Genomic DNA, 27,421 nt, shown 5'->3' with positions numbered 1-27,421 from the left:
ACGTCAATATATGAAATAAGTTTCTACGTCAATATAAAATAAGTTTCTACGTTAATATAAAATAAGTTGATACGTCTATCAAAACAAGTCTCTACGTTAATATAAAATAAGTTTCGTCGTCTATCTAAAAATAATTTTCGACGTCTATCAAAATAAGTTGATACGTGTATATGAAATAAGTTTCTACGTCAATATAAAATAAGTTTCTGTCAATATGAAATAAGTTTCTACGTCAATATGAAATAAGTTTCTACGTCAATATGAAATAGGTTTTTACGTCAATATAAAATAAGTTTCTACGTCAATATGAAATAAGTTGTTTACGTCAATATAAAATTAGTTTATATGTCAATATGAAATAAGTTTCTACGTCTATATCAAATAAGTTTCTGTCAATATGAAATACGTTTCTACGTCAATATGAAATAAGTTGTTTACGTCAATATAAAATTAGTTTATATGTCAATATGAAATAAGTTTCTACGTCTATATAAAATAAGTTTCTGTCAATATGAAATAAGTTGTCTACGTCAATATAAAATAAGTTTATTCGTCAATATGAAATAAGTTTCTACGTCAATATAAAATAAGTTTCTACGTCAGTATAAAATAAGTTTCTACGTCAATATGAAATAAGTTTCTACGTCAATATATGAAATAAGTTTCTACGTCAATATAAAATAAGTTTCTACGTCAATATAAAATAGGTTTCTACGTCAATATGAAATAAGTTGTTTACGTCAATATAAAATTAGTTTATATGTCAATATGAAATAAGTTTCTACGTCTATATCAAATAAGTTTCTGTCAATATGAAATACGTTTCTACGTCAATATGAAATAAGTTGTTTACGTCAATATAAAATTAGTTTATATGTCAATATGAAATAAGTTTCTACGTCAATATAAAATAAGTTTCTACGCCAATATAAAATAAGTTTCTACGTCAATATAAAATAAGTTTCTACGTTAATATCAAATAAGTTGTTTACGTCAATATGAAATAAGTTTCTACGTCAGTATAAAATAAGTGTCTACGTCAATATGAAATAAGTTTCTACGTCAATATGAAATAAGTTTCTACGTCAATATGAAATAAGTTGTTTACGTCAATATAAAATTAGTTTATATGTCAATATGAAATAAGTTTCTACGTCTATATCAAATAAGTTGTTTACGTCAATATGAAATAAGTTTCTACGTCAGTATAAAATAAGTGTCTACGTCAATATGAAATAAGTTTCTACGTCAATATGAAATAAGTTTCCACGTCAGTATAAAATAAGTTTCTACGTCAATATGAAATAAGTTTCTACGTCAATATATGAAATAAGTTTCTACGTCAATATAAAATAAGTTTCTACGTCAATATAAAATAGGTTTCTACGTCAATATGAAATAAGTGTCTACGCCAATATAAAATAAGTTTCTACGTCAATATGAAATAAGTTTCTACGTCAATATAAAATAAGTTTCTACGCCAATATAAAATAAGTTTCTACGTCAATATAAAATAAGTTTCTACGTCAATATAAAATAGGTTTCTACGTCAATATGAAATAAGTGTCTACGCCAATATAAAATAAGTTTCTACGTCAATATGAAATAAGTTTCTACGTCAATATAAAATAAGTTTCTACGCCAATATAAAATAAGTTTCTACGTCAATATAAAATAAGTTTCTACGTTAATATAAAATAAGTTGTTTACGTCAATATGAAATAAGTTTCTACGTCAGTATAAAATAAGTGTCTACGTCAATATAAAATAAGTTTATTCGTCAATATGAAATAAGTTTCTACGTCAATATGAAATAAGTTTCCACGTCAACATAAAATAAGTTTCTACGTCAATATGAAATAAGTTTCTACGTCAATATAAAATAGGTTTCTACGTCAATATGAAATAAGTTTCTACGTCAATATGAAATAAGTTTCTACGTCAATATGAAATAAGTTTCTACGTCAATATGAAATAAGTTTCGACGTCAATATATGAAATAAGTTTCTACGTCAATATAAAATAAGTTTCTACGTTAATATAAAATAAGTTGATACGTCTATCAAAACAAGTCTCTACGTTAATATAAAATAAGTTTCGTCGTCTATCTAAAAATAATTTTCGACGTCTATCAAAATAAGTTGATACGTGTATATGAAATAAGTTTCTACGTCAATATAAAATAAGTTTCTGTCAATATGAAATAAGTTTCTACGTCAATATGAAATAAGTTTCTACGTCAATATGAAATAGGTTTTTACGTCAATATAAAATAAGTTTCTACGTCAATATGAAATAAGTTGTTTACGTCAATATAAAATTAGTTTATATGTCAATATGAAATAAGTTTCTACGTCTATATCAAATAAGTTTCTGTCAATATGAAATACGTTTCTACGTCAATATGAAATAAGTTGTTTACGTCAATATAAAATTAGTTTATATGTCAATATGAAATAAGTTTCTACGTCTATATAAAATAAGTTTCTGTCAATATGAAATAAGTTGTCTACGTCAATATAAAATAAGTTTATTCGTCAATATGAAATAAGTTTCTACGTCAATATGAAATAAGTTTCTACGTCAGTATAAAATAAGTTTCTACGTCAATATGAAATAAGTTTCTACGTCAATATATGAAATAAGTTTCTACGTCAATATAAAATAAGTTTCTACGTCAATATAAAATAGGTTTCTACGTCAATATGAAATAAGTTGTTTACGTCAATATAAAATTAGTTTATATGTCAATATGAAATAAGTTTCTACGTCTATATCAAATAAGTTTCTGTCAATATGAAATACGTTTCTACGTCAATATGAAATAAGTTGTTTACGTCAATATAAAATTAGTTTATATGTCAATATGAAATAAGTTTCTACGTCAATATAAAATAAGTTTCTACGCCAATATAAAATAAGTTTCTACGTCAATATAAAATAAGTTTCTACGTTAATATCAAATAAGTTGTTTACGTCAATATGAAATAAGTTTCTACGTCAGTATAAAATAAGTGTCTACGTCAATATGAAATAAGTTTCTACGTCAATATGAAATAAGTTTCTACGTCAATATGAAATAAGTTGTTTACGTCAATATAAAATTAGTTTATATGTCAATATGAAATAAGTTTCTACGTCTATATCAAATAAGTTGTTTACGTCAATATGAAATAAGTTTCTACGTCAGTATAAAATAAGTGTCTACGTCAATATGAAATAAGTTTCTACGTCAATATGAAATAAGTTTCCACGTCAGTATAAAATAAGTTTCTACGTCAATATGAAATAAGTTTCTACGTCAATATATGAAATAAGTTTCTACGTCAATATAAAATAAGTTTCTACGTCAATATAAAATAGGTTTCTACGTCAATATGAAATAAGTGTCTACGCCAATATAAAATAAGTTTCTACGTCAATATGAAATAAGTTTCTACGTCAATATAAAATAAGTTTCTACGCCAATATAAAATAAGTTTCTACGTCAATATAAAATAAGTTTCTACGTCAATATAAAATAGGTTTCTACGTCAATATGAAATAAGTGTCTACGCCAATATAAAATAAGTTTCTACGTCAATATGAAATAAGTTTCTACGTCAATATAAAATAAGTTTCTACGCCAATATAAAATAAGTTTCTACGTCAATATAAAATAAGTTTCTACGTTAATATAAAATAAGTTGTTTACGTCAATATGAAATAAGTTTCTACGTCAGTATAAAATAAGTTTCTACGTCAATATGAAATAAGTTTCTACGTCAATATGAAATAAGTTTCTACGTCAGTATAAAATAAGTTTCTACGTCAATATGAAATAAGTTTCTACGTCAATATATGAAATAAGTTTCTACGTCAATATAAAATAAGTTTCTACGTCAATATAAAATAGGTTTCTACGTCAATATGAAATAAGTTTCTACGCCAATATAAAATAAGTTTCTACGTCAATATGAAATAAGTTGTTTACGTCAATATAAAATTAGTTTATATGTCAATATGAAATAAGGTTCTACGTCCTATATCAAATACGTTTCTACGTCATATGAAATACGTTTCTACGTCAATATGAAATAAGTTGTGCTACGTCAATAATAGTTTATTATGTCTATGAATAAGTTCTACGTCAATATGAAATAAGTTTTACTACGTCCAATATAAAAGTACGTCAATAATAAGTTTCTACGTTAATATCAAATAGTTGTTTACGTCAATATGAAATAAGTTTCTACGTCGTATAAAATAAGTGCTTACGTCAATATAAATAAGTTTCTTACGTCAATATGAAATTAAGTTTCTACGTCCAATATGAAATAAGTTTCCTACGTCAAGTATAAATAAGTTTCTCCGCCCAATATGAAATAAGTTTCTACGTCAATATAAAATAAGTTTCTACGTTAATATAAATAAGTTGTTTACGTCAATATGAAATAAGTTCTACGTCAGTATAAAATAAGTGTCTACGTCAATATGAAATAAGTTTCTACGTCAATATGAAATAAGTTTCTACGTCAATATGAAATAAGTTTCCACGTCAGTATAAAATAAGTTTCTACGTCAATATGAAATAAGTTTCTACGTCAATATATGAAATAAGTTTCTACGTCAATATAAAATAAGTTTCTACGTCAATATAAAATAGGTTTCTACGTCAATATGAAATAAGTTTCTACGCCAATATAAAATAAGTTTCTACGTCAATATGAAATAAGTTTCTACGTCAATATAAAATAAGTTTCTACGCCAATATAAAATAAGTTTCTACGTCAATATAAAATAAGTTTCTACGTTAATATAAAATAAGTTGTTTACGTCAATATGAAATAAGTTTCTACGTCAGTATAAAATAAGTGTCTACGTCAATATAAAATAAGTTTATTCGTCAATATGAAATAAGTTTCTACGTCAATATGAAATAAGTTTCCACGTCAACATAAAATAAGTTTCTACGTCAATATGAAATAAGTTTCTACGTCAATATAAAATAGGTTTCTACGTCAATATGAAATAAGTTTCTACGTCAATATGAAATAAGTTTCTACGTCAATATGAAATAAGTTTCTACGTCAATATAAAATAAGTTTCTACGTCAATATAAAATAAGTTTCTACGTTAATATAAAATAAGTTGTTTACGTCAATATGAAATAAGTTTCTACGTCAGTATAAAATAAGTTTCTACGTCAATATGAAATAAGTTTCTACGTCAATATGAAATAAGTTTCTACGTCAATATGAAATAAGTTTCCACGTCAACATAAAATAAGTTTCTACGTCAATATGAAATAAGTTTCTACGTCAATATAAAATAAGTTTCTACGTCAGTATAAAATAAGTTTCGACGTCAATATGAAATAAGTTTCGACGTCAATATATGAAATAAGTTTCTACGTCAATATAAAATAAGTTTCTACGTTAATATAAAATAAGTTGATACGTCTATCAAAACAAGTCTCTACGTTAATATAAAATAAGTTTCGTCGTCTATCTAAAAATAATTTTCGACGTCTATCAAAATAAGTTGATACGTGTATATGAAATAAGTTTCTACGTCGATATAAAATAAGTTTCTGTCAATATGAAATAAGTTTCTACGTCAATATGAAATAAGTTTCTACGTCAATATGAAATAGGTTTTTACGTCAATATAAAATAAGTTTCTACGTCAATATGAAATAAGTTGTTTACGTCAATATAAAATTAGTTTATATGTCAATATGAAATAAGTTTCTACGTCTATATCAAATAAGTTTCTGTCAATATGAAATACGTTTCTACGTCAATATGAAATAAGTTGTTTACGTCAATATAAAATTAGTTTATATGTCAATATGAAATAAGTTTCTACGTCTATATAAAATAAGTTTCTGTCAATATGAAATAAGTTGTCTACGTCAATATAAAATAAGTTTATTCGTCAATATGAAATAAGTTTCTACGTCAATATGAAATAAGTTTCTACGTCAACATAAAATAAGTTTCTACGTCAATATGAAATAAGTTTCTACGTCAATATAAAATAGGTTTCTACGTCAATATGAAATAAGTTTCTACGTCAATATGAAATAAGTTTCTACGTCAATATGAAATAAGTTGCTACGTCAGTATAAAATAAGTTTCTACGTCAATATGAAATAAGTTTCTACGTCAATATAAAATAAGTTTCTACGTTAATATAAAATAAGTTGTTTACGTCAATATGAAATAAGTTTCTACGTCAGTATAAAATAAGTGTCTATGTCAATATAAAATAAGTTTATTCGTCAATATGAAATAAGTTTCTACGTCAATATGAAATAAGTTTCTACGTCAACATAAAATAAGTTTCTACGTCAATATGAAATAAGTTTCTACGTCAATATAAAATAGGTTTCTACGTCAATATGAAATAAGTTTCTACGTCAATATGAAATAAGTTTCTACGTCAATATGAAATAAGTTTCTACGTCAGTATAAAATAAGTTTCTACGTCAATATGAAATAAGTTTCTACGTCAATATATGAAATAAGTTTCTACGTCAATATAAAATAAGTTTCTACGTTAATATAAAATAAGTTGATACGTCTATCAAAACAAGTCTCTACGTTAATATAAAATAAGTTTCGTCGTCTATCTAAAAATAATTTTCGACGTCTATCAAAATAAGTTGATACGTGTATATGAAATAAGTTTCTACGTCGATATAAAATAAGTTTCTGTCAATATGAAATAAGTTTCTACGTCAATATGAAATAAGTTTCTACGTCAATATGAAATAAGTTTCTACGTCAATATGAAATAAGTTTCTACGTCAATATGAAATAAGTTTCTACGTCAATATGAAATAAGTTTCTACGTCAATATGAAATAGGTTTTTACGTCAATATAAAATAAGTTTCTACGTCAATATGAAATAAGTTGTTTACGTCAATATAAAATTAGTTTATATGTCAATATGAAATAAGTTTCTACGTCTATATCAAATAAGTTTCTGTCAATATGAAATACGTTTCTACGTCAATATGAAATAAGTTGTTTACGTCAATATAAAATTAGTTTATATGTCAATATGAAATAAGTTTCTACGTCTATATAAAATAAGTTTCTGTAAATATGAAATAAGTTTCTACGTCAATATAAAATAAGTTTATACGTCAATATGAAATAAGTTTCTACGCCAATATAAAATAAGTTTCTACGTCTATATGAAATAAATTTCTACGTCAATATGAAATAAGTTTCTACGTCAATATAAAATAAGTTTATACGTCAATATGAAATAAGTTGTTTACGTCAATATAAAATTAGTTTATATGTCAATATGAAATAAGTTTCTACGTCTATATAAAATAAGTTTCTGTCAATATGAAATAAGTTTCTACGTCAATATGAAATAAGTTGTTTACGTCAATATAAAATTAGTTTATATGTCAATATGAAATAAGTTTCTACGTCTATATAAAATAAGTTTCTGTCAATATGAAATAAGTTTCTACGTCAATATGAAATAAGTTGTTTACGTCAATATAAAATTAGTTTATATGTCAATATGAAATAAGTTTCTACGTCTATATAAAATAAGTTTCTGTCAATATGAAATAAGTGTCTACGTCAATATGAATGAAATTTCTACATCTATGTAAAATAAGTTTCTACGTCTATATACAATAAGTTTCTACGTCTATATAAAATAAATTTATTCGTCAATATGAGATAAGTTGTTTACGTCAATATGAAATAAGTTTCAACGTCAATATGAAATAAGTTGTTTACCTCAATATGAAATAAGTTGTTTACGTCAATATAAAATAAGTTTCTACGTTAATATAAAATAAGTTTATACGTCTATCAAAACAAGTCTCTACGTTAATATAAAATAAGTTTCGTCGTCATAATAAAATAAGTTCCTACGTTTATCTAAAAATAATTTTCGATTTCTATCAAAATACGTTTATACGCTTATATGAAATAATTTTCTACATTTATATAAAATAAGTGTCCATGTCTATCAAAATAAGTTTCTATATCATGAATATAAAATAAATTTCTATATCATCAATATAAATAAGTTTCTACGTTAATATAAAATAAGTTTCGACGTCATAACAAAACAAGTTTCTACGTCTATCAAAACAAGTCTCTACGTTAATATAAAATAAGTTTCGTCGTCATAATAAAATAAGTTCCTACGTCTATCTAAAAATAATTTTCGACGTCTATCAAAATAAGTTTATACGCTTATATGAAATAATTTTCTACATCTATATAAAATAAGTTTCCATGTCTATCAAAATAAGTTTCTATATCATCAATATAAAATAAGTTTCTACATCATCAATATAAAATAAGTTTCTACGTCAATATGAAATAATTTTCTACGTCAATATGAATTAAGTTTCTACGTCTATCAAAATAAGTTTCTACGTCAATATAAAATACGTTTCTAGGTCAATCTAAAATAATTTTCTACGTCTATCAAAATAAGTTTCTACGTCAATATGAATTAAGTTTCTACGTCTATCAAAATAAGTTTCAACGTCTATCAAAATAAGTTCCTGAGAACTTGTTACACTCTGTGTGTATCTATAAATGTCACAAGGACCTGAAAATGTGTTACACTCTATTTGTGCTTGGACCTACGTTGGTATCTTACTGTATAAAACACCAGTTTGGAATGTCAATATTTAAACGCATGAAAATGTTATATTAAAACAAATACATCTATACTTTAACAAATTCTAAGATCCCTGTGATATACACTTGGATAGGTTCAAATACATATAGACTGAAACTAATTCTCACGTCCCTATGATACACACTTGGACAGGCTCAATACACCTAAACTGAAACAAATTCTCAAGTCCCTGTGTTACACACTGATATAGGTTCAAGTACACCTAGATTGTAACAAAGTCTCGGGTCCCTGTGATACACACAGGAAAATGTTGAATACACCTACTAGTAGACTGTTACACAGGACCCTTTGTTATGAATGGTTGACGTTATCTACATGTATGATCCCCGTTTATCGGTGACGCTATTCTTGCGATACGTTGACAATAAAACCTGCCAGTTATCTCCCTTGTTCTCCAATATCCTCACGTTTTCTGTGATATCCAGATACAGCAGTATTGGGGTCCCTTACGGGGGCTGTATTTCTTAGTTTTATTTATTTATTTTTTATTTATTATAATTTCTAGAGTAAAAAAATAGCAACAACAACTACAAACAAAAGCAGCTTATAGATTTGAAGCATAGGAGGTTTATACCTTGAAGACACAGATGACCAATCGGTAATGCAATTTCAATTACTATAAAATTGTTTCCCAAATATGGGCCTTAATGACGCAGATGGTACGGACGTAGACAGATCAGACCAGAGACAGAAGTCGTTTATACTACATTGACGTAAGTTCAAACAAGGTGATTTTTCTGTGACAAAATAATACGGAACAGGGTAATCAAATACACACTAAAAGGAACGGAGTTTTTTTTCAGTTAAAATGAAGGGGTTTCCGTGTTTGGTGTTGACAGTTTATATTTTAACTACCCAGGGTAAGTTGTATTAGATTTAAAGGAAACTATTGTATACATCCTACATGTATGTGTCGCCGTATAAATCCATTAAAATTCAATTTTGTGAATCCTGGTTTACGTACCGTATTCAGAGTGTCGCTGAACGTTTTATTTGTCTCCAGAAAAAATCAAATTATACAGTTATTGTACTTCTCCAACTTGATTTTGACTTTATTCTCGAACTTTTGTGAATTTCATCCCTCATATCCTTTAGGACCCTAAACATCCTTGCCGAATCACAGAAGGACGAAACAGCTGTATGATGCAGTTAAATTAATTTTGGTTATCGAACATAACTCTCAATTTGTAAATGAAAGTATATCAGCTGTGTCTAAATTGTTCTTTAGCTTCTGAAGAGGATGAGAATCTACGATCAGAGCGGGTCAGATCAAAATCTAGGCGATTCAATGATAGAGGTATGCCGTTCGGAGGAAGTTCAGGGGGAAGTGGAGGAGGTTCCGAAAGTCCCTTTCATGGCGGCGGAGGTATGGGCGGGATGTCGTCCGGAGGAGCGATGATGAATGTCGGGCCTTTTGGTGGGGGACCTATGGGTATGGGGTCATCCCATAGTGGAGCCTTGTCGGGGCCAATGAGGGGACCAAAAGCGCCCGGAAATCCGGCGTTGGGAGGGCCCTCGTCAACAGGACATGGGATGTTCAACGCCGAAGGTTCTAACTGTATACGTCATCGAATTATGTGTCCCGAATGGTGTCGCATCGTGGATGAAAATGGATGTCATTCATGTCCTTGTGGGCCAGGTAATCTTTGCCTATGAATAGCTTTTTGATTTTATCATATTTACGTATTCTTATACTCTTTGGTTTCTTTATCTCTGCGACAATAAAACCTATTTTGGTAGATGCCGTCGGGACGTGGTTTAAATTGTGTTTTATTTGTCAGTTTCCATTTAACAATATATATATAACATAAGAATTATAAAAAAAAAGAATCAGCAACAAGTATCAAGACACTTATATAAATATGACACCTATATATATATCGGTTTACGCTACATAACAGCATAGACATGATAAAACACAACATCGTATCATAATGACAATAGGGTATAATGTGAAATGGGAGCCTCTGTTTGGATTGTATTTTAGACGATTAGCTAAATAACTAGACAATTGAAAACTCTTGAGTAATTTGATATATTATTTCCTCGCTAGGTGGCGGTATGATAGGCGGCGGGGATATGTCCGGAATGATGTCGGCATTCGGTTCGATTTCTCCTTTCCACAATTCGTTCACTTCCGGTCAAACTCAGAAATATTGTACAGCCACGAAGTTGTGTATATCCATGTGCGCCGGATCCTACAGTCTGGGATCTAAAGGACCCGATGGCTGCCAGTCCTGTACTTGTGAAAATAGTAGGTTGATGACGTCTTTATGGTAAAACTATCTATTTTATTGTTATATTATGTTTGTATGTATTGTGGGTTTGATGATTTTGTCGACGCGACCTAGCTAACCAATAGCGTTAATTTTCAATGTCCTGTTCATCACTTTTAAAATGCTAAAATTGACTCCCAGGATAAATACTGGGATACCTTTTCTTTTCTTATCTATTCTTTCTTTCTATCATTTATATTTATGTCACCCTAGACACAAGTTACCATATATTTTTTTTCGAAAATGTCCTAAAATATTTCAGTATTGTTTTTCGTTTCCTGTTATAACTAACGACAGATAGATGAAATGCCGTAATGCTGGTCCGACTTAAAGCTTGCGTCTGTTCGCCTTCCGTCCAGCGCCTACTTGTCAATTTTGATAGGTACTTCTCATAAACCAAAGAGACCAATCATATTCTTTGCAGTTTATTTGACAGCTTAGATGACGGGTTACTTAGTCAGTTCAAATAGATAACTTTGGCCATTACTAACATCACACGTGTCAATTTCAAAATCTTTTAAACGACTAAAATGCTCGTGTCTATTTCTTTCGTGGTTTAGAGCTTAAATTCGTTGTTTCACAATATAACATTTTTAATCGTGGTTCCACAGCAACCACGAAAACAACGAAACTTTATACCCATCGAACGTTTAATAAGGGTAAAAAATATCCAGAGTCATGGTTTTTAAATAAAACCATGCGAAGATGAAAGCTATCTTTTTTTTAAAATAAATGCCCTTGATGTTCTTTTAAGGTCACAAGTTCCAAACATACCGACCTTTTTTTAATTTGATCCAGAACTGCAAGTTACAATTCACGCGTAATGATAATGGACATTAAGAATTTAAGTTCCACATCAATGATTTTAATTACATTAACGTAATGCTCCATAACGAGCTACATTATAATCCATATAGTCATCTCCATAATGAGCTACAATGTACCTTATAATCCACATAGTCCTCCCCAGGATGAGGTACCTAAAATATGACAATTTTAATCCTCATGATATAAATACCACGTATTGTGTAACACATTCATAGAGAATCCGTCTTCCGGGGGATCATCTGGACATACAGGGGGATTTTCATCGTCATTTTCCGGAAGTTATTATGGAGGCGGAAGTGGTGGTGGATACGGAACCAACACAGGAGGAAGTTCCGGTACAGGGTCGTACACCACAACTGTTACAGGAGTGTCAAATGCATTGTTTAAACCGATCACATCAACAGGTTAGTAAAACTCCGTAATAACCGGAATGAGTAATCACTGACACGTCTTAAACGGGAAAGTAAGTCCTTGCATTAATCGGAACAAGTAAGTACTGCTGCTTCTTCAATGGGTCAGAGAAACCCGATATTAACCGGAACAAGTAAGTATTTTTATTTTTAATGAGTAAATATTGACGTTTCAAAGGGTTAATAAAACCCGGTATTAACCGGAACTGACGCTTCTTCAGTAGGTTAATAAAACCCGGTATTAACCGGAACTGAAACTTCTTCAGTAGGTGAATAAAACCCGGTATTAACCGGAACTGACGCTTCTTCAGTAGGTGAATAAAACCCGGTATTAACCGGAACTGACGCTTCTTCAGTAGGTTATTAAAACCTGTATTTAATGGTTAGAGTGACGGTGTGGAGCTCGAAGGTACCGACTGTTTCTCATATAAAATACTTATTCTGGTAATCGCAGATCTGACTTCCAAACTTTCCAAAACGAAACTTATGCAAACACTTCTGTGACATTTTTAAAAAACTCAAACAATCGAAGGGGGGACTGAGCACACTAGTGAACACATAAAATTGCAAAAAAAAGTTTTATTTTACGTTACAAAATTGTGACGTCATTTGCAGGTCAGCAGCATCAACAACATTTGGTAGCTACACAACAAGTCATATCGGAAGTGGTCTGTTCGGCGTACTTGACCTGCTCCTCCACGTGCTCCGTAGGTTACACTTGCGGAAGTGATGGGTGTCCCACGTGTGAATGTATTCATCCATCCGGTAAGTAAACTATGACCTCCTCTATACCGAGAGGACATCAAACAGTCATCGTCCTTACCCCGGTTTCATGCACGTTTCTTGGGTTAAAATATTCAATAGGTATTCACATTCGTTAGATACAAACAGGAAATCATGATAGTATTTCCTTTAGTTCCGCAATGTTTTCCTATGGAAGTTTTTACTTCTGTAGGTTATTGATGAAACTGGAACCAGATCGGATCTTCAAACATTATTTAATATATTCAATTAACATTTAAAGAATAAGTTATATTCAATTGAAGGATAATTAAAAATAAGATATAAAGTCCACGATTCACGTGAAATTTTAATTTGTTAAACAATCTTGCTTCAACAATTTCTTTTTTTTTTCAACAATGCTTTATCTTGAATCAAAAATCCTAACTTTGTTTGCAATTTTAATATAATATCTTAATTTAAATTACGATGATATCATTTTCCGTAATACATTTCATTGTAGTGGTTGGTATAGCGACGCAGCAGGTGACCATACAGCGCCCCCTATACTGCGCGACCTCGTTTTCATGTCAGCGCCACTGTGAGACTGGCTATCAGTGCGGACAAGATGGTTGTCCGACGTGTCAATGTCTACAACCTGTACAGCAAAGTAAGCCAATCAGATTAAACATGTTATTGAAAGAATCAATAAAAAAACCCATTCCATTACACTGCTGCCGTACTGCTGATTCGGTACTCCATGATTCGACAGTGATGCAAGGTGTCAAACATACTAATCTAGAAGGAATTTCAGCAATATTGAAATAAGCATGAGAAAAGAAAGAGTAACCATTCTATATGTATCTGTACGTATCAGAGGAAAATCGTCGATGTTTAGTTAATGTTATTGTATGGAATTTCAAGAATTTCAGTATGTGTGCTTCTTATCATCAGTTATTCAAGTCGAACCAGCACCGGAAGTAGCACATCACGAGACAATTATCGTTACCGGAAATATCGGGACTGAATGTCACGAGTGTGCTCCTCAACCCCAGCCCGTTTATATAACAGAGCCTTCAACAGAGTGTCAATACAACTGTGACGAGCTTCCTCATTACGTCATCGAGGTAAGACAACATAAAAGTACCCGGATGTTTAATATATATATTCCAAAAGTTCTATTTTTTAAAAGGTAAACATTCATTCTGGTGTTTCTGTAAAATGGTTATGATCTTTATTATAAAGAAACCCATATGTAATTTTTGTTGTTTATGTCTTTGACAGAGACCGAAGCCACAACAACAATACCAGACAGTTGTTGTACAACAACCGGAAGTATGTCACAATTGCGGGACTGGGCAGCCGCAGTACGTTCCTTTACCTCAATATGTTCATCCCAGACCTGAAACACAACAGATAATTACTCAGACACACGAAGTTTGTCATGAATGCGAAACCACTCACTACCAACCTACATATGTTGCCAAGCCTCAACCACAGACAGTCGTCGTACAACAACCGGAAGTTTGCCATGAATGCGAAACGACCAGCTATCAACCAGTTTATGTATCGAAACCACACGCAGAAACAAAACCCGTGTATTTCCATAGACCTATTTACACAGAAAATGTGGCCAGCAGGCCTCAACCAGTGTACGTTACACAGAACCAACCACAGCCAGTCATTAACACAGGTTTGTATGGCAGAATCATAGCATTTATCGGCTGGCATAGTGGTAAAACATCGGACCTGTACAAGGGCGACTTGGGCTCGATTCGCCAATCGAACGTGAGAAAGATATTGGGGGTCACATGCCCGTTCGCAAGGGTATATTCCGGATATTCCATTTCTTTTCCTCGATAAGACTCCTAATGCGCTTACATCCGAGTCAACACAAGTGATAGATATCGATCGATATAAATTATTTTCCATTTTTTGTAAAATGAATAAAGATTTTATTTGAAATAACAATAATTACACTCCAAACTACCTACTGCCAAAGCCGTCTGATTTCGTAAAGATATGTTTCTCAATATTGGCGGAGGTACGGCTGCAACCGTCCGCATCGGTCACATCTAAACATGCCAGACCAAAGGTAAAGATAAATAATAGACAGCTACAATGAGTGCTTAACACAGTGGCATTTGAAACAGTCCGATACTGACTCGCCAATTGCAACGTCTGACATATAAAAATGTAAACTTTGTTTCTTTTACAAAAATTGCGAAACATGTTACATCCGATATTGTCAACCACTCTTGTTGGCCGGCTGGAACGCACGAGGGGCCTAACTGTGATAGGCGAACGCGTGGAAAACCCACGTGGTCGGACAGGTAACACCATACCTGTTTACATCCAATCGGGGAATGTAATATCGGTCGCCTGTAGGGAAATGCAAGTGTATTACCAATGTTCCCCTCGACCATGTATTGGCTTACGTTCTCACCAGAAACAAATATCTCTATTCTTTATAATAGGTCATTCAAGTGGAGGGATTATGTTGGGAGTTTTGACGAGCGGTAGCTCTTCCGGTGGAATCGGCGGAGGAATACATACGAGTTTTGCCGGCAGCGCCCAAAATGGAGGCGGGTACTACTCTAGTGGTAACGGAGGAGGATGGTCTGGAGGTAAAAACAGTTTTAATACGGGTTTATATATGTTACTGGGTTGCCTAGACGGGATCCTTTATAATGAAAACCACAAGACAACCGGGTCGGGTTCGAGGTTCTTTATTGGTGAATGGATGACATTTGATGAAGAGTAAAAGTGTGTCTGATTTTTAGTTCTGTTCCTGAGTAATGTTATAATTCCTTTAATATGTCTATTTTAATGCATTTTTAATTCCGTTTTTTTTATTCTCAGCTGTAACCAACTACGGTGGTTCCCGCTATCGTGGCTAGACTATCGGACGGACATATTAACAATAAAACATTTTTATATAAAACAGTGTTTATGTTATATATATGTAAGGGAATACTACTTCAGATATGTGCTTGTATTGACTTAATCCAAAGGACGTAAAATCAGGCATCCGTTTGGTATAATCATTTTTATATTTGCGGACAGGTTTACCCATTGTTAGGATCAAAATCGTATTAAGGTATTTTATTTCAGCATGATAACACTATAATTCGGCCGTCATTGATTCCATTATCCGTGGACTCCATCGATAGGTTACACTAACTGTTGCGTGGAGTAAATCTAAGCAATCAAATCAGGTTGTTTTCAACACATGTAAATTTAAAATTAATCAAGGACCTGTCAAATACATGATATTCCTCGCCGGAAAAGTAAGAAACAAGAACAATTATGTCCATACATATGATCTGCTCAAATTGTCATGTTATAATTGTAACATTGCTGTACATTTGTTTTACCTCTTGTTACACTCTCAAGTGTGTCAGAGAGTAATAAAAAGTCTTGAAAATCTTGAAATCTTGGTACTAAACCGGAGTAGATGGCCATAACAATACCGATGTAGTGCCGGCGTTCCCGTAATGATACAATCAGTACCTTGTCCTACCTATTCCTAACCCAATGTTAAAGGTACGATATCACATCGCGAAGATAGGATATTGGCAGAACTACAGTATCGCATCCAGCACAGTATATGTACGATATTACATCGCTAAGATACAAAAAATGTAGTTAGGATATCGGCAGTACTACGGTATAGCAAAATGGACAAAATCAAGGATCTTGCAATGAGAAAGCTCTCGGCCCGATGGGTACTAATACTTCTGACAGATGATCAGAAGCACACCAGGCGCACATTATCGCATGCTAATCGTAACGTTTTTGAGGAAGATCTTGTCAATTTTCTTCAGAGATTTGTCATTATGGATGAAACATGGGTCTATTATTTTACCCCAGAGGTCAAATAACAATCGAAGCCATGGCAGCACCCTGGCTACCCCACGCCATCAGACTTTCATCTATTTCCAAACCTGAAAACAACTATTTCAGGCACTCTCTTTTAGTGCGACGATGTCGTTATACATGCAGTGGATGACTTTCTCAACAGCCAAAAAATGAGTTCTTTAAATGTGGCATTGTGGCCCTTAAACACCGCTGGAAAAAGTGTATAGATACTGAATGGGATTATGTTGAAAAATAACACAACATGTCAGAATTGTGAAAAAGCAAAATTCAAATCCTTTAATACGAAGCTGACAACATATTAATCAGCCCTCTTATATATACGCATAACATATGCAGGGAAAAGAAAGAGGAAGGGGCAAGGGTTCAAAAAGGGATAATTCTGAGGGCATTTCATGTCAGAAACAAACGCTGATTACATGAAAACATACAATGTATGACAAAAGAGTCAACAGGACCGTAGCTGTTGTGGAAATTAGTACTCGTATAAACAGTACTATAGATACAATTCTAAATTGATATCATACATCGAAGATAAAGGATAATTGACTGTCAAAAGCGCTTAGATTGACTAATAAAGGTTTGGACTCAATCAACAATAGTTCACTTGTTACTGGACTGACATGATGTCTAGACTGCTATATAGTAAGGTATTATCATTATAATTAGCAGGAAGGCTCCTAAAACATTGAAACTGCCGGTAGTTGGGACAATGGAGGAGGAAATGCTGGGTAGTTTCAGCAGACTGGTTACAATAACACATAGGACAATCAACTAAGGTACCTGAGTACAAGTGACTATTTAAGGAACTTCAATTCATCCTTCGTCGAGCATGAATGGATCTGTCTGAGTCTACTTCAGTAGTAATATATTGTAAGAGGGAACAGTATTAGCATCGGTATTTAGGATTGTCTCAATGTTAGTTAATGACGGATTGTATTTGATGTCATCTGGAAGTGCGTTCCATAAATCAACTGAAGAGGTCAGGAAAGGGTATTTATAGAGATAAGTTCGACAGTTTACATGGCAGAAATTGATAGTTATTCTGTATAAATCCGAAATAGTTCACCTATTTCCCACGAGAAAATACACTTTAATGATATCGTGTTATGTTAGGATCTCCTACTATTTTTGTCTTATTCGTTTTATTCTTATCCCATATAATCCGATGCTAGCCCGTGTGGTATAAATATATGTAAAAATATGTTTTTTTATGATCTACATCGTATTAAAGCTTTACCTAATAAAATAAGTGCAAAGGGACCGACCGGCTACGTGTCAACAATTCTGAGGTATTCGTTTTCTAATGAATACTTTAGATAGAAATATTAGCTTGTTTATTCTTGCTTATTAGGTCATGATGCTAGAACACCCAAGGTAGGAGATTGTGTCGTTCTTTTCGCGGTGGGTCGTTTCATATTTGAATGCGATCAGGATTGCGAAGGTCTAATGAGAAGACAAAGAAAGGCTATGCCTGTTGTCTAATCCTATTGACTTTCACTCCATGTCAAAACAATTTGTTATAATTGAAATTTTGAATATTTTCATTGATCACAACCAGTTTCTTTTTAATTACTTGTTGGATCTCATGCACCTATTCTGCTATTGATATATTGTAAAAAGAACGTCGGTAGGGGTTGTTTGAGAGATCAAGAAAGGATGTAGTGAAACATGTGAATTTAAACACGAAACAAGGTTCCGGCTGACAGTGTCTTGGTCAAAGGTGATTCTATTAAAAGTATCTTGAACACACTTGCGTTGAAATCATAAATTCAAGACATGGCTTGAAGATCCTCACGGAAGACGAATATCATTTTACTACTAAAACAAAAAAATAAGAAAACCAAATTGTCACCACCACCAATGGTCAATGTGTCCTTAACATCCTCTTCATTAGAAAAAAAAAAAACATTTATAAAATCTTGCCCGATTTAGGACCCAGATGTGTTTGCAGCAATCCCACTCACACATGTAACCCTGAATGTAGGTCAAGGTAATTCATTTGAGCAGACTTTGAAGCCCTTTACACCAGCATGCTACGGGCTGATATCCCACTCACTCCTGTAACCCTGAATGTAGGTCAAGGTAATTCATCTGAGCAGACTTTGAAGCCCTTCACACCAGCATGCTACAGTCTGATATCAAATTCCTGGGGCTGTAGGTCTTGGAGAAGTATTTTTTAAAGGATTTTAGTATATTTGACCGCTGTCACCTTGAATTGCGTCAATGTCATTCATTTGAACAAACGCAGCACTTCATATCACCATATCCCAGTCGATAATTTCGTATATTAAATCGATATAGAAGTTAAGACGCGTTTTAAAGTATATAAAAAACTAAAAAAAAACAAGCAAACAAACAAACAATGACTTTTTGTTATGTTGTATCCTTCAGTATTCTTATGATATATTGACCATGTTGAGGCATATTTTAATAGTATTTTTCAATGTCTCTTTATTATTTATATGCGGAATCTTTGTTGCTATATTGTATCTTTGTTGTTATTTTGTGTCTTTGTTATTATTTTGTATCTTGGTAATTATATTGTATTCTTGTTATTATATTGTATCTTTATTTATATTGTATCTTTGTCATTATTTTGTTATTTTTATTTTATGCATTGTCATTAGTTTCAAACCTGTTTTTTTTCATATAGTTGTGCATAAACATAAAATGAATAATAGTTGGCATTTCGCGGAACTGTCTATTTATTTAATGATAAGATATAATACAGTTAAATGTTTTTAAAGACCATTCCCTTCTTCAGTCCCACAGGTAGGCCGGCGTCGTGAACCAAACATGTTACACAATCGCCCTGATAAGAAAAGACAGTACTAGATAACCGTCCATAAAATTCATAGTAGGATTTATTGTGATTATGTGAATCATAGCCAGTGATAACGTTGACATATACACTAGTATGGCGTGGGGTTATCTCACACTCTCTCCAATATGACTTTCGTTTTGTAATGTATGTCCAAGGTTTATAAAGGAACAGGTCATTAAGGAACTTGATTACACAACAATCATGTGATAGTAACGAATATAAATAGACAAGTGTGTACCGGTACACCATTGTACGTGAGATATACCCATGTCTGGTCGAAGATATAAGTTACGCTTGGCAACGGATCGACAGCTAAGAGAAGGTAATATGAATCAGAATCAGATTTCCAGTAAACCCGGGCGATTATTCAAGGGTATGTTATATTTTGTATAAATCGGGGTAAATATTCACGGGTATGTGATGTGTTAGTATGTACATTTTTCTCTGTGTCTTCTGTGTATATTTCTACGTGTGTAGAGTTTGTTTACATTTAAGTTCCATGTGGTATTTCCCCTATATAACGTTTAAGGAAGCAAAATTGTAGATTTTGAGGAGGGACGTAATAACCGGCTGATATAAGAGTCTCTGATGAGTGTATACTCCTGTGTATATATGATCGCCAGTTCATTTCTGTATCAGGTACAAAAGTTTTGGGTGGTCTGGTGGTAAAGTGGTAGCACACTTGCCTTTCACTTCCGCGACCGATTGAGCGTGACAATGTATGGGGTCACTTGCCTGACCACGAGGTTTTGACGGATACGCCGGTTTCCTCCCACAGTAAGACCCCTTCTGCGCTTCCCCCGGACAAACTGGAGTAATATACATTGGTATAACTCGCAATCATAAAAATAAATCAAGTTATAGTATCATATGTTTGAGTTATATAAACCATGCCATAAGGCGCGACATTGTATCAACTGTATGCATATCTGCTGCATTTGCATATCGTATCAGAGACGTTTTCTTTATATAGATAACAATACGCAATGTTAATTATGTATTAAATTCTAGACTGCTTGAAACAGAAAAATATATGTATTCAATTATATGCATAGACGAACAGAGATGTATAATACTATTTCCATTAATCTACATTTCATAACGTAGGTCTACGTTGGTACATGCATGCCTAATATAGTGTACACCTGTAGCCGCGGGTACGTTACCTTTTAGAGAACACAGAAATGGGATTGATTTGTAAGACTAATACTGCAAATAAAGTATAGTCAGTTTCTTACCTACCACAAGTAAAACAAGAAAAAAAATACAGGTAAATTCGTTTTAAAGAGTAATCATTCTAATAGCATCAGTATGGTTTCGTCAGTAATTTAAGGGACATAATAGAACTTCCGCTGTTTCGTCCTTCTAAATCTCGTCAGTAATGTAAGGACATCATATAGCTGTTTCGTCCATTTATGACCCGTCAGTAAATCCGTACTCCTTTTTAGATAGGAAGACCTCCGCATCGTTATCATTACCATCGGTCTCCGTGCATCAAACTTTTGGTATTAACTTCGAATTCTCCCCCGATTTCGATGATATTTTTCAAGAAGCTTCAATGATACTTGAAAAACAGATTGACTATTTTTTTCTCGAGACCCAGTAATGGTAGAATCAAAAACTCTTTATAGTTTATACATTTGTATATATTTTTGAGCATCATTTGTCTGATTTGCATTGGAAATATCAGTTTGATGGTAAATGTATGCATATATCGGCCCTAAGTGGCCTCAATGGACTATTGGGAAGGACCAAAAAGGGTGAAGGTGACAGCAAATTTTACAAAACATCTTCTGAAGACCTATTGATTGTCGAATCAAATACACTGCATAGATTGAAGAACTGTGACATGTCTAAACCTGGATCCCCTTGGAAGGTGTAAACTAATTGTAACGGTTACATAGGGAAAATTATATTTCGGATTGTGTTTTTTGATATTCAATTTGAAATGATTGAATACTGGGTAAAATTATCAGGAAATGTTGCCATTTTGAAGATATTAATATCTATACGCTGAGCTATGCTCGGGGCTCTTAAGGCAGTGCCAAAAATGGTAAAATTGGCTGAAATTCCAACAGCCTTCTTCCTTAGATCCAGATACGGAAAAATATCTAGTACTCTGCAGAAACAGAACGATTTTAGTTACTTCATCAAGTTTGTATAATGCATTGCACTGGCCTGGGGCATACATCACCCTGAACTATCCCCAACAGCTAAATAAGTTGAATGTCAACAATCTTCTTCAAACCTCTCACCTAAATATGTCAGAATGTACTCTTCTGAAATGAGAAGGTCTTAAAGTACTTTATAAAGAGTGTGAGATTCATAACCATGGGACCATGGGGCATCCACAACTAATATTGGTATTGTTTGATTTATTTTGTGTCTTTTGCTCATTTTTACTCACTTTTTAGACGCCATTTTTGCTGACCCTAATGACCTTTTTAGTGTTGTTAGGCCGTTTAGAAATGATAGCCAATGTTATAATTCCAGTTGCAGAACATTTCTGAATGAATTTAGATGTTTTTTTCAGAATAGAAGACACAAGTAGGTGCTTGTATATACAGGGTATATATTTATGTCTTCCGAGTTCATAATGTATATAAACGCGATTAGTAACAGGTCTTTGAAAATCATAATGAATTAATGTTGTATTAAACAATTATATAAACTTACTAAGCAGTTTCCCTGTTTCACAAACAGGTAAAAAGAAAACAAAATACAGTGTAGCAGACCTAGTAGTTGAAATGTAAATAAAGCGTTACTTTCATTTGTGTAAGTGATAAAGCCGAAACGGAGTGTAAAACTAGGAAAATGAATTTACAAGGAAGAGGGCAGATAAAAAGACAAAACAAGATGAAGAAAAAAGGATGCAATAAATACCGACAAACACAAAAATCACTAACAACACACAAATATAACTATTCTTATTACAAAAGAAAACCCAAGCTCTTTGCGATTCGAACATGTCACGCTAGTTTCGAACACCAGAGTCATTTGCAACATACATGTACATATTTTCCCTTAAAAAGAGCTTAGAGAAATCAAAACTCAGGTGACTGTTAAGGTCCATTGGCCTCTTTTGTAAGATATCTGGTTACATTTGAAGTCCATATTTCCTCATCATATTCTTTTATGAACTTACATTTTCTTTCGAGGTGCCAGTGGTGACCAAGAGCTAAAGACGTCATTAAGCAGCGAAATCAAGTCAGGGAATTTCTTATTAATATCACACATATCTTATCCTATTCAAAATTTTATCTCTTAATATTCCTTTCAGAATGAATTTAGACGACACTTATTGGATGGTGGCCGCGATTGACTTTGGAACCACATATTCCGGCTACGCTTTATCATTTCGAGATTCATTTCTCAAAGATCCGTCTGATATTCAGATCCCGACATGGTACGCTGGCATAGGTGGAATGGCCTCTAGTAAAACGACAACGTCCATATTATTTAGCCCAGATGGCAAAGTTCATTCCTTTGGTTATGCGGCAGAAGACAATTATACCGAATTAGCGTTAGATAACATCCACAATGAATGGTATTTCTTCCGCTGGTTTAAGATGGCATTGTATGACAAAAAGGTTTGTGTGAAGATTGATATGTCAACTGTCAGATCTCCTTTTTTCTCAGTAATTGATAAAAGTTGTTAACTGAATGCTGCTTATGATTCGCTATTACATACAAGATGGAACATGTGATATCGTATGCACTCTATTTAATGTTGAATACTGCCATATGTTCAACTTCTTGGTAGCGTACATATCTCTAGGGATAACCAATCTTTGTATATCTTTAGGTGGACAGACACATGAAACTGACGGCATTCAATGGGAAACAATTACCAGTCATTACGGTAATTTCCGGAGTTATAGGCTATCTCAAAGACCACGTAATGAAGACAGTAGAGAATGAAGTGATGGAACTTTTGGATAAGGACATTCGCTGGGTATTGACAGTTCCGGCGATTTGGAGTGACTCAGCAAAACAACTGATGCGTGAAGCAGCCGAAGAGGTAATAATTAATGAGGAATTAATTGGTTAATGTATGCATTCATATCGGAACATATTGTTTACGAAAAGCGCTACATTACTGAAAAGAAAAATAGTTATCAGCTGTAAATACACAATCATATATGACTTCAATTGTGTGTCATCGGGGTCGTCACAAAATACCAAAGACATACATCAGTTCTATGGTTTTAATATCGTCAGAACAATCTACAAATGAAACAAACAGCAAGTATAAACTGAAACAGGCCGTTACAAGACTGACACTCTAAACGGACTTACCAGACATCCGATCGGCGGTATCCAGTGTACTTTGTAGAGGTACAGGACAATATCGCCCTTTAGATACAAACTAACCAAGCATGTAGTGTGCTCTAGCGAGCACGATCCGATCTAGAGTGCTAGGGAAATTGGTGCTGGCGCTTGAAGGAGAGCCCGTCAATCTTATGCAGGACGTGTAGTGCTCAGTGTCAATGCCAAAGACCATGTCACATATATATATATGTATTACATGGACAGCTCATATAACGGTAACATAATCACAATAAAAGTTCTATAGACGGGTACTATACCCGTCCGGCGTCTACATAATATACGTGTGTACAATGGACATAATGCAATGCACATGCACACGTACACGGGTTACATGTTTTAGCCATTAATCATGTCAAGCAGGTTCACAACGTTTTGTAAACAATTATGCTCGTACATTCATGTGCGATGATACATATTCCTGTCGAATATAATACACCTTGCAGAACATGGTTGGGATAAAGGTTCTCGTGAAGCCATTATATTACTCAGGGTATCACTACCGAGAGTATAACATTGAGACATTTTATATGTACAGTACATGTGTGACGTTTACAGGGTCCGTTTCAATCACTACCGTTGATCCATATTGTCTAACATATAATTAGTTTTACTCGAGTCCTCAGTGCAAAAATATACAGAAATATACAGTGGTTCTCCACACATGTATCCAAGATTATTCATGAACGACCCTCCAGGCTTCCATTAGTATACAACTCCAAATGAAACAAATAAAGGTCAATTTGTAATCCTCGTTATGCCCAAGAAGAATTTTGTATAGGTATAACTTGCCACAATATAACGGTCGGCTAGAGAGATCATCTCTCAAGCTCGATCGGTTGAGCGTAAGACTAGTAAGCCAGAGGTCCCTGGTGCCTATCGGAGGCAGTGATTTAAATTTAATTATTCATGTGCTCTTCTACATAGTGTTTTCATAATAAATCAATTGTTTTGCTTATAGGCAGGTATATCTGCGAATAAGCTGATACTGGTATTAGAACCGGAAGCAGCATCCATTTTGTGTAAACAACTTCCGGTTAAGCACCTTACGTCATGTGTAGCTGAGGATCAGGAAGTAACATTTCAAGCAGGAACAAAATATGTGGTCCTTGATGCCGGAGGTAGTGTATAAATTGTAACAAACGCATTGAACATTTCTGATGATATTGGGGGAAAACTTTTTAATTTTCAACCTTTCATTTGTAATATCTTGGCACTATTGTAGCAAAAACAAAAAGTCCATTCAAAAGACGAACAATTTTTGTTCATTTCGGCTCCTGGACAAAAGACATATCCTTACTACGCCTATAGAAGAGGATTGATATATAATCTTTTAATAGCCAATATGTTAACGATAGATGCAGCGTAAACCGAAATTAATGAAATTACTGTCGTACAGCTGTTTCTGCAATGATAATATTGGCTTAGTATGGTAACATACGGAATTATTATTATCGATACAGTATTAAATAATCCAATATCCGTTTATATACTACAGGTGGCACCATAGATATTACAGTACACCAAGTGACGACGGCGGGATATCTGAAGGAAATCTACAAATCAAACGGCGGGGATTGGGGAGGTGCAAAAGTTAACAAGGAGTTTGAAAATTTACTGAAAAGTATTGTCGGAAAAGAAGCGTACACGGGATTTAAATACAGTCAGATTTCCAATTGTTTGGATCTCTACCAATATTTTGAGATAAAGAAAAGATCGCTAAAGGAAACAGGTAAAACAAGTAAAGTAACTTTTACTCTCCCTTCTGGTCTTTCAGAAATTATACGTGAACAATGTTCTGGTCAAGGGAATAACGTAGCTATTTCAGACAAACTTGGTTGGTCGTTGTCAGACATTCAGTTGACACGGGACAAATTACGATTGTCACAGGAGAAAGTTAAAGCTTTGTTTGAGCCATCACTTCGACATGTTCAAGATCACGTTTCCGGAATTCTGTCTAACCCGGATGTAGAAGGATGCACAGCCATTTTGATGGTAGGTGGCTACTCGGAATGTTCACTCCTCCAGGACGCCATCAGAAACATCGCTGGAGACATCCGTGTCATCATCCCTAACGACCCGGGTCTGGCTGTACTGAAAGGTGCTGTAATTAACGGTCACCACCCAGAGATGGTGTCACAACGGATATGTAAATACACATACGGAGTGGGAGCTAGGCTTCCATTTATAGAAGGGGTACACAGAGAAGACTATCGAGTGACAGAAGAGAACGGGGATATCCGATGTGAAAATGGTTTTTCTTCATTTGTCACACGGGGAACACATTTTCACTTTGGTACATCTTCAGTTACCAAATCGTTCCGTGTTATTTCTTCAAACCAAACATCCATTTCTTTCGGAATTTACGCCTCAACGTCTGATAAGCCAATGTATTCCACAGACGACAGTGTCCAGAAGATAGGAAAACTCGTACTGGATATGGCCGACACCTCGCGCGGTTTAGACAGGGGAGGAAACGTAACGATGTATTTTGGAGGATCAGAGATCGAGGTGAAAGCCGTTGACAAGCATAGTGGAAATGAAATACGAGTACGTGTTGACTTTCTTGGATAGAATTTGCGGACTTATTTGACGTAATGCCATTAACAACTAAATCGTCTTTATCAACAATATATGACAAATTGTATTTTACCATTAGATATATAGCGGTTAAATACAGCATGTGGTGGATATGAACATTCGTAACTTGCGTCAAAAACTATATAAAAACCAATTAATGAAATCAATTTACATCGTACGCAGTGAGCGAAATCTGTGAAAATTGCGTTGCTACAGTTTGTTTTACAGCATGATAAATGATATCCAATTGAAATATCACAGAAAATTTGGCCGTCTCCCAATAATTCGGTTGTGTTGATAAAAGGAAATAAAATTCATGATCTGTGTACGAGACACAGGTATAGGACCGGCGTACGCTTTTCACCCTAAAATGTCTTTTTTACCGGTATAGGGAACGTATGATTTTGAGTTAGGATTCAAAAGCATTTACGAACAGCTTTGTGTGAAACGGACTTCCGATATTCGTAAGTTTTGCGTAAAATTTTCATGAATGTTTATGCAAAGTTGTAAGTTACGAAGCTTTTTGAAATTATACCCATGAAACGAAATTAACCTTTGTGATTCAGAAAAAAAATATGTACCATTTGTACACGAAAGAATGTCAATGCCATTCTTTTGAATAAACATTGTAGCATTTTTTCATCCCGGGATGTTACTGGAAATGTCAGTGATTTTGGTAAACTAGTACATATTTGATAGCTGTAATCTTAAAGTAATATAACCTACTATACTCAGGTATGATAATTGTACCCAGTTTTAATTGAAAAGACTCCAGGTTTCATTCCTTAACAACGAATACCTAAAAGTATTTTGATTTCACTGACATCATCGTAATTCATGATATAATGACGATAGTGTTCAGCCCAATGGAAATTGAAGCTAATTAATTATGTTT

The 27,421-nt window shown here is 33.3% G+C and overlaps 2 protein-coding genes across 2 annotated transcripts; both read left to right on the top strand.

The window, feature by feature from the left end:
* The first annotated feature begins 9,377 nt into the window (after positions 1 to 9,377).
* Positions 9,378 to 15,855, top strand: LOC117315964. The gene is made up of 10 exons (XM_033870406.1): positions 9,378 to 9,537; positions 9,906 to 10,316; positions 10,731 to 10,931; positions 11,997 to 12,185; positions 12,807 to 12,956; positions 13,435 to 13,581; positions 13,866 to 14,038; positions 14,196 to 14,604; positions 15,389 to 15,538; positions 15,774 to 15,855. The coding sequence occupies exons 1-10, from the start codon at positions 9,486 to 9,488 to the stop codon at positions 15,809 to 15,811; spliced, it is 1,920 nt and encodes a 639-aa protein (XP_033726297.1). The 5' UTR covers positions 9,378 to 9,485; the 3' UTR covers positions 15,812 to 15,855.
* A 5,812-nt stretch (positions 15,856 to 21,667) lies between these two features.
* LOC117315321 (heat shock 70 kDa protein 12A-like) lies at positions 21,668 to 27,101 on the top strand (the record flags this gene model as incomplete). Its single annotated transcript, XM_033869469.1, is given in 5 exon segments — positions 21,668 to 21,771; positions 22,898 to 23,207; positions 23,423 to 23,638; positions 24,908 to 25,067; positions 25,445 to 27,101. Coding segments are annotated over 5 exon segments (1,866 nt in total).
* Between the last annotated feature and the right edge of the window lie 320 nt (positions 27,102 to 27,421).

This window comes from Pecten maximus, chromosome 17 (assembly GCF_902652985.1).
Source record: "Pecten maximus chromosome 17, xPecMax1.1, whole genome shotgun sequence".
In the NCBI taxonomy this organism is placed as follows: Eukaryota; Metazoa; Mollusca; class Bivalvia; order Pectinida; family Pectinidae; genus Pecten; species Pecten maximus.
The sequence above is the reverse complement of the archived record's forward strand: the minus strand, read 5'-3'. Positions and strand labels throughout refer to the sequence as shown.

Bases quoted from the DNA above. Each gene is read 5' to 3' on its own strand.
- LOC117315964 (XM_033870406.1), top strand. From the start codon at position 9,486: ATGAAGGGGTTTCCGTGTTTGGTGTTGACAGTTTATATTTTAACTACC. The intron at 12,186-12,806 runs GTTAGTAAAACT...CGTCATTTGCAG, and splicing joins TAAACCGATCACATCAACAG to GTCAGCAGCATCAACAACAT. The intron at 15,539-15,773 runs GTAAAAACAGTT...TTTTATTCTCAG, and splicing joins CGGAGGAGGATGGTCTGGAG to CTGTAACCAACTACGGTGGT.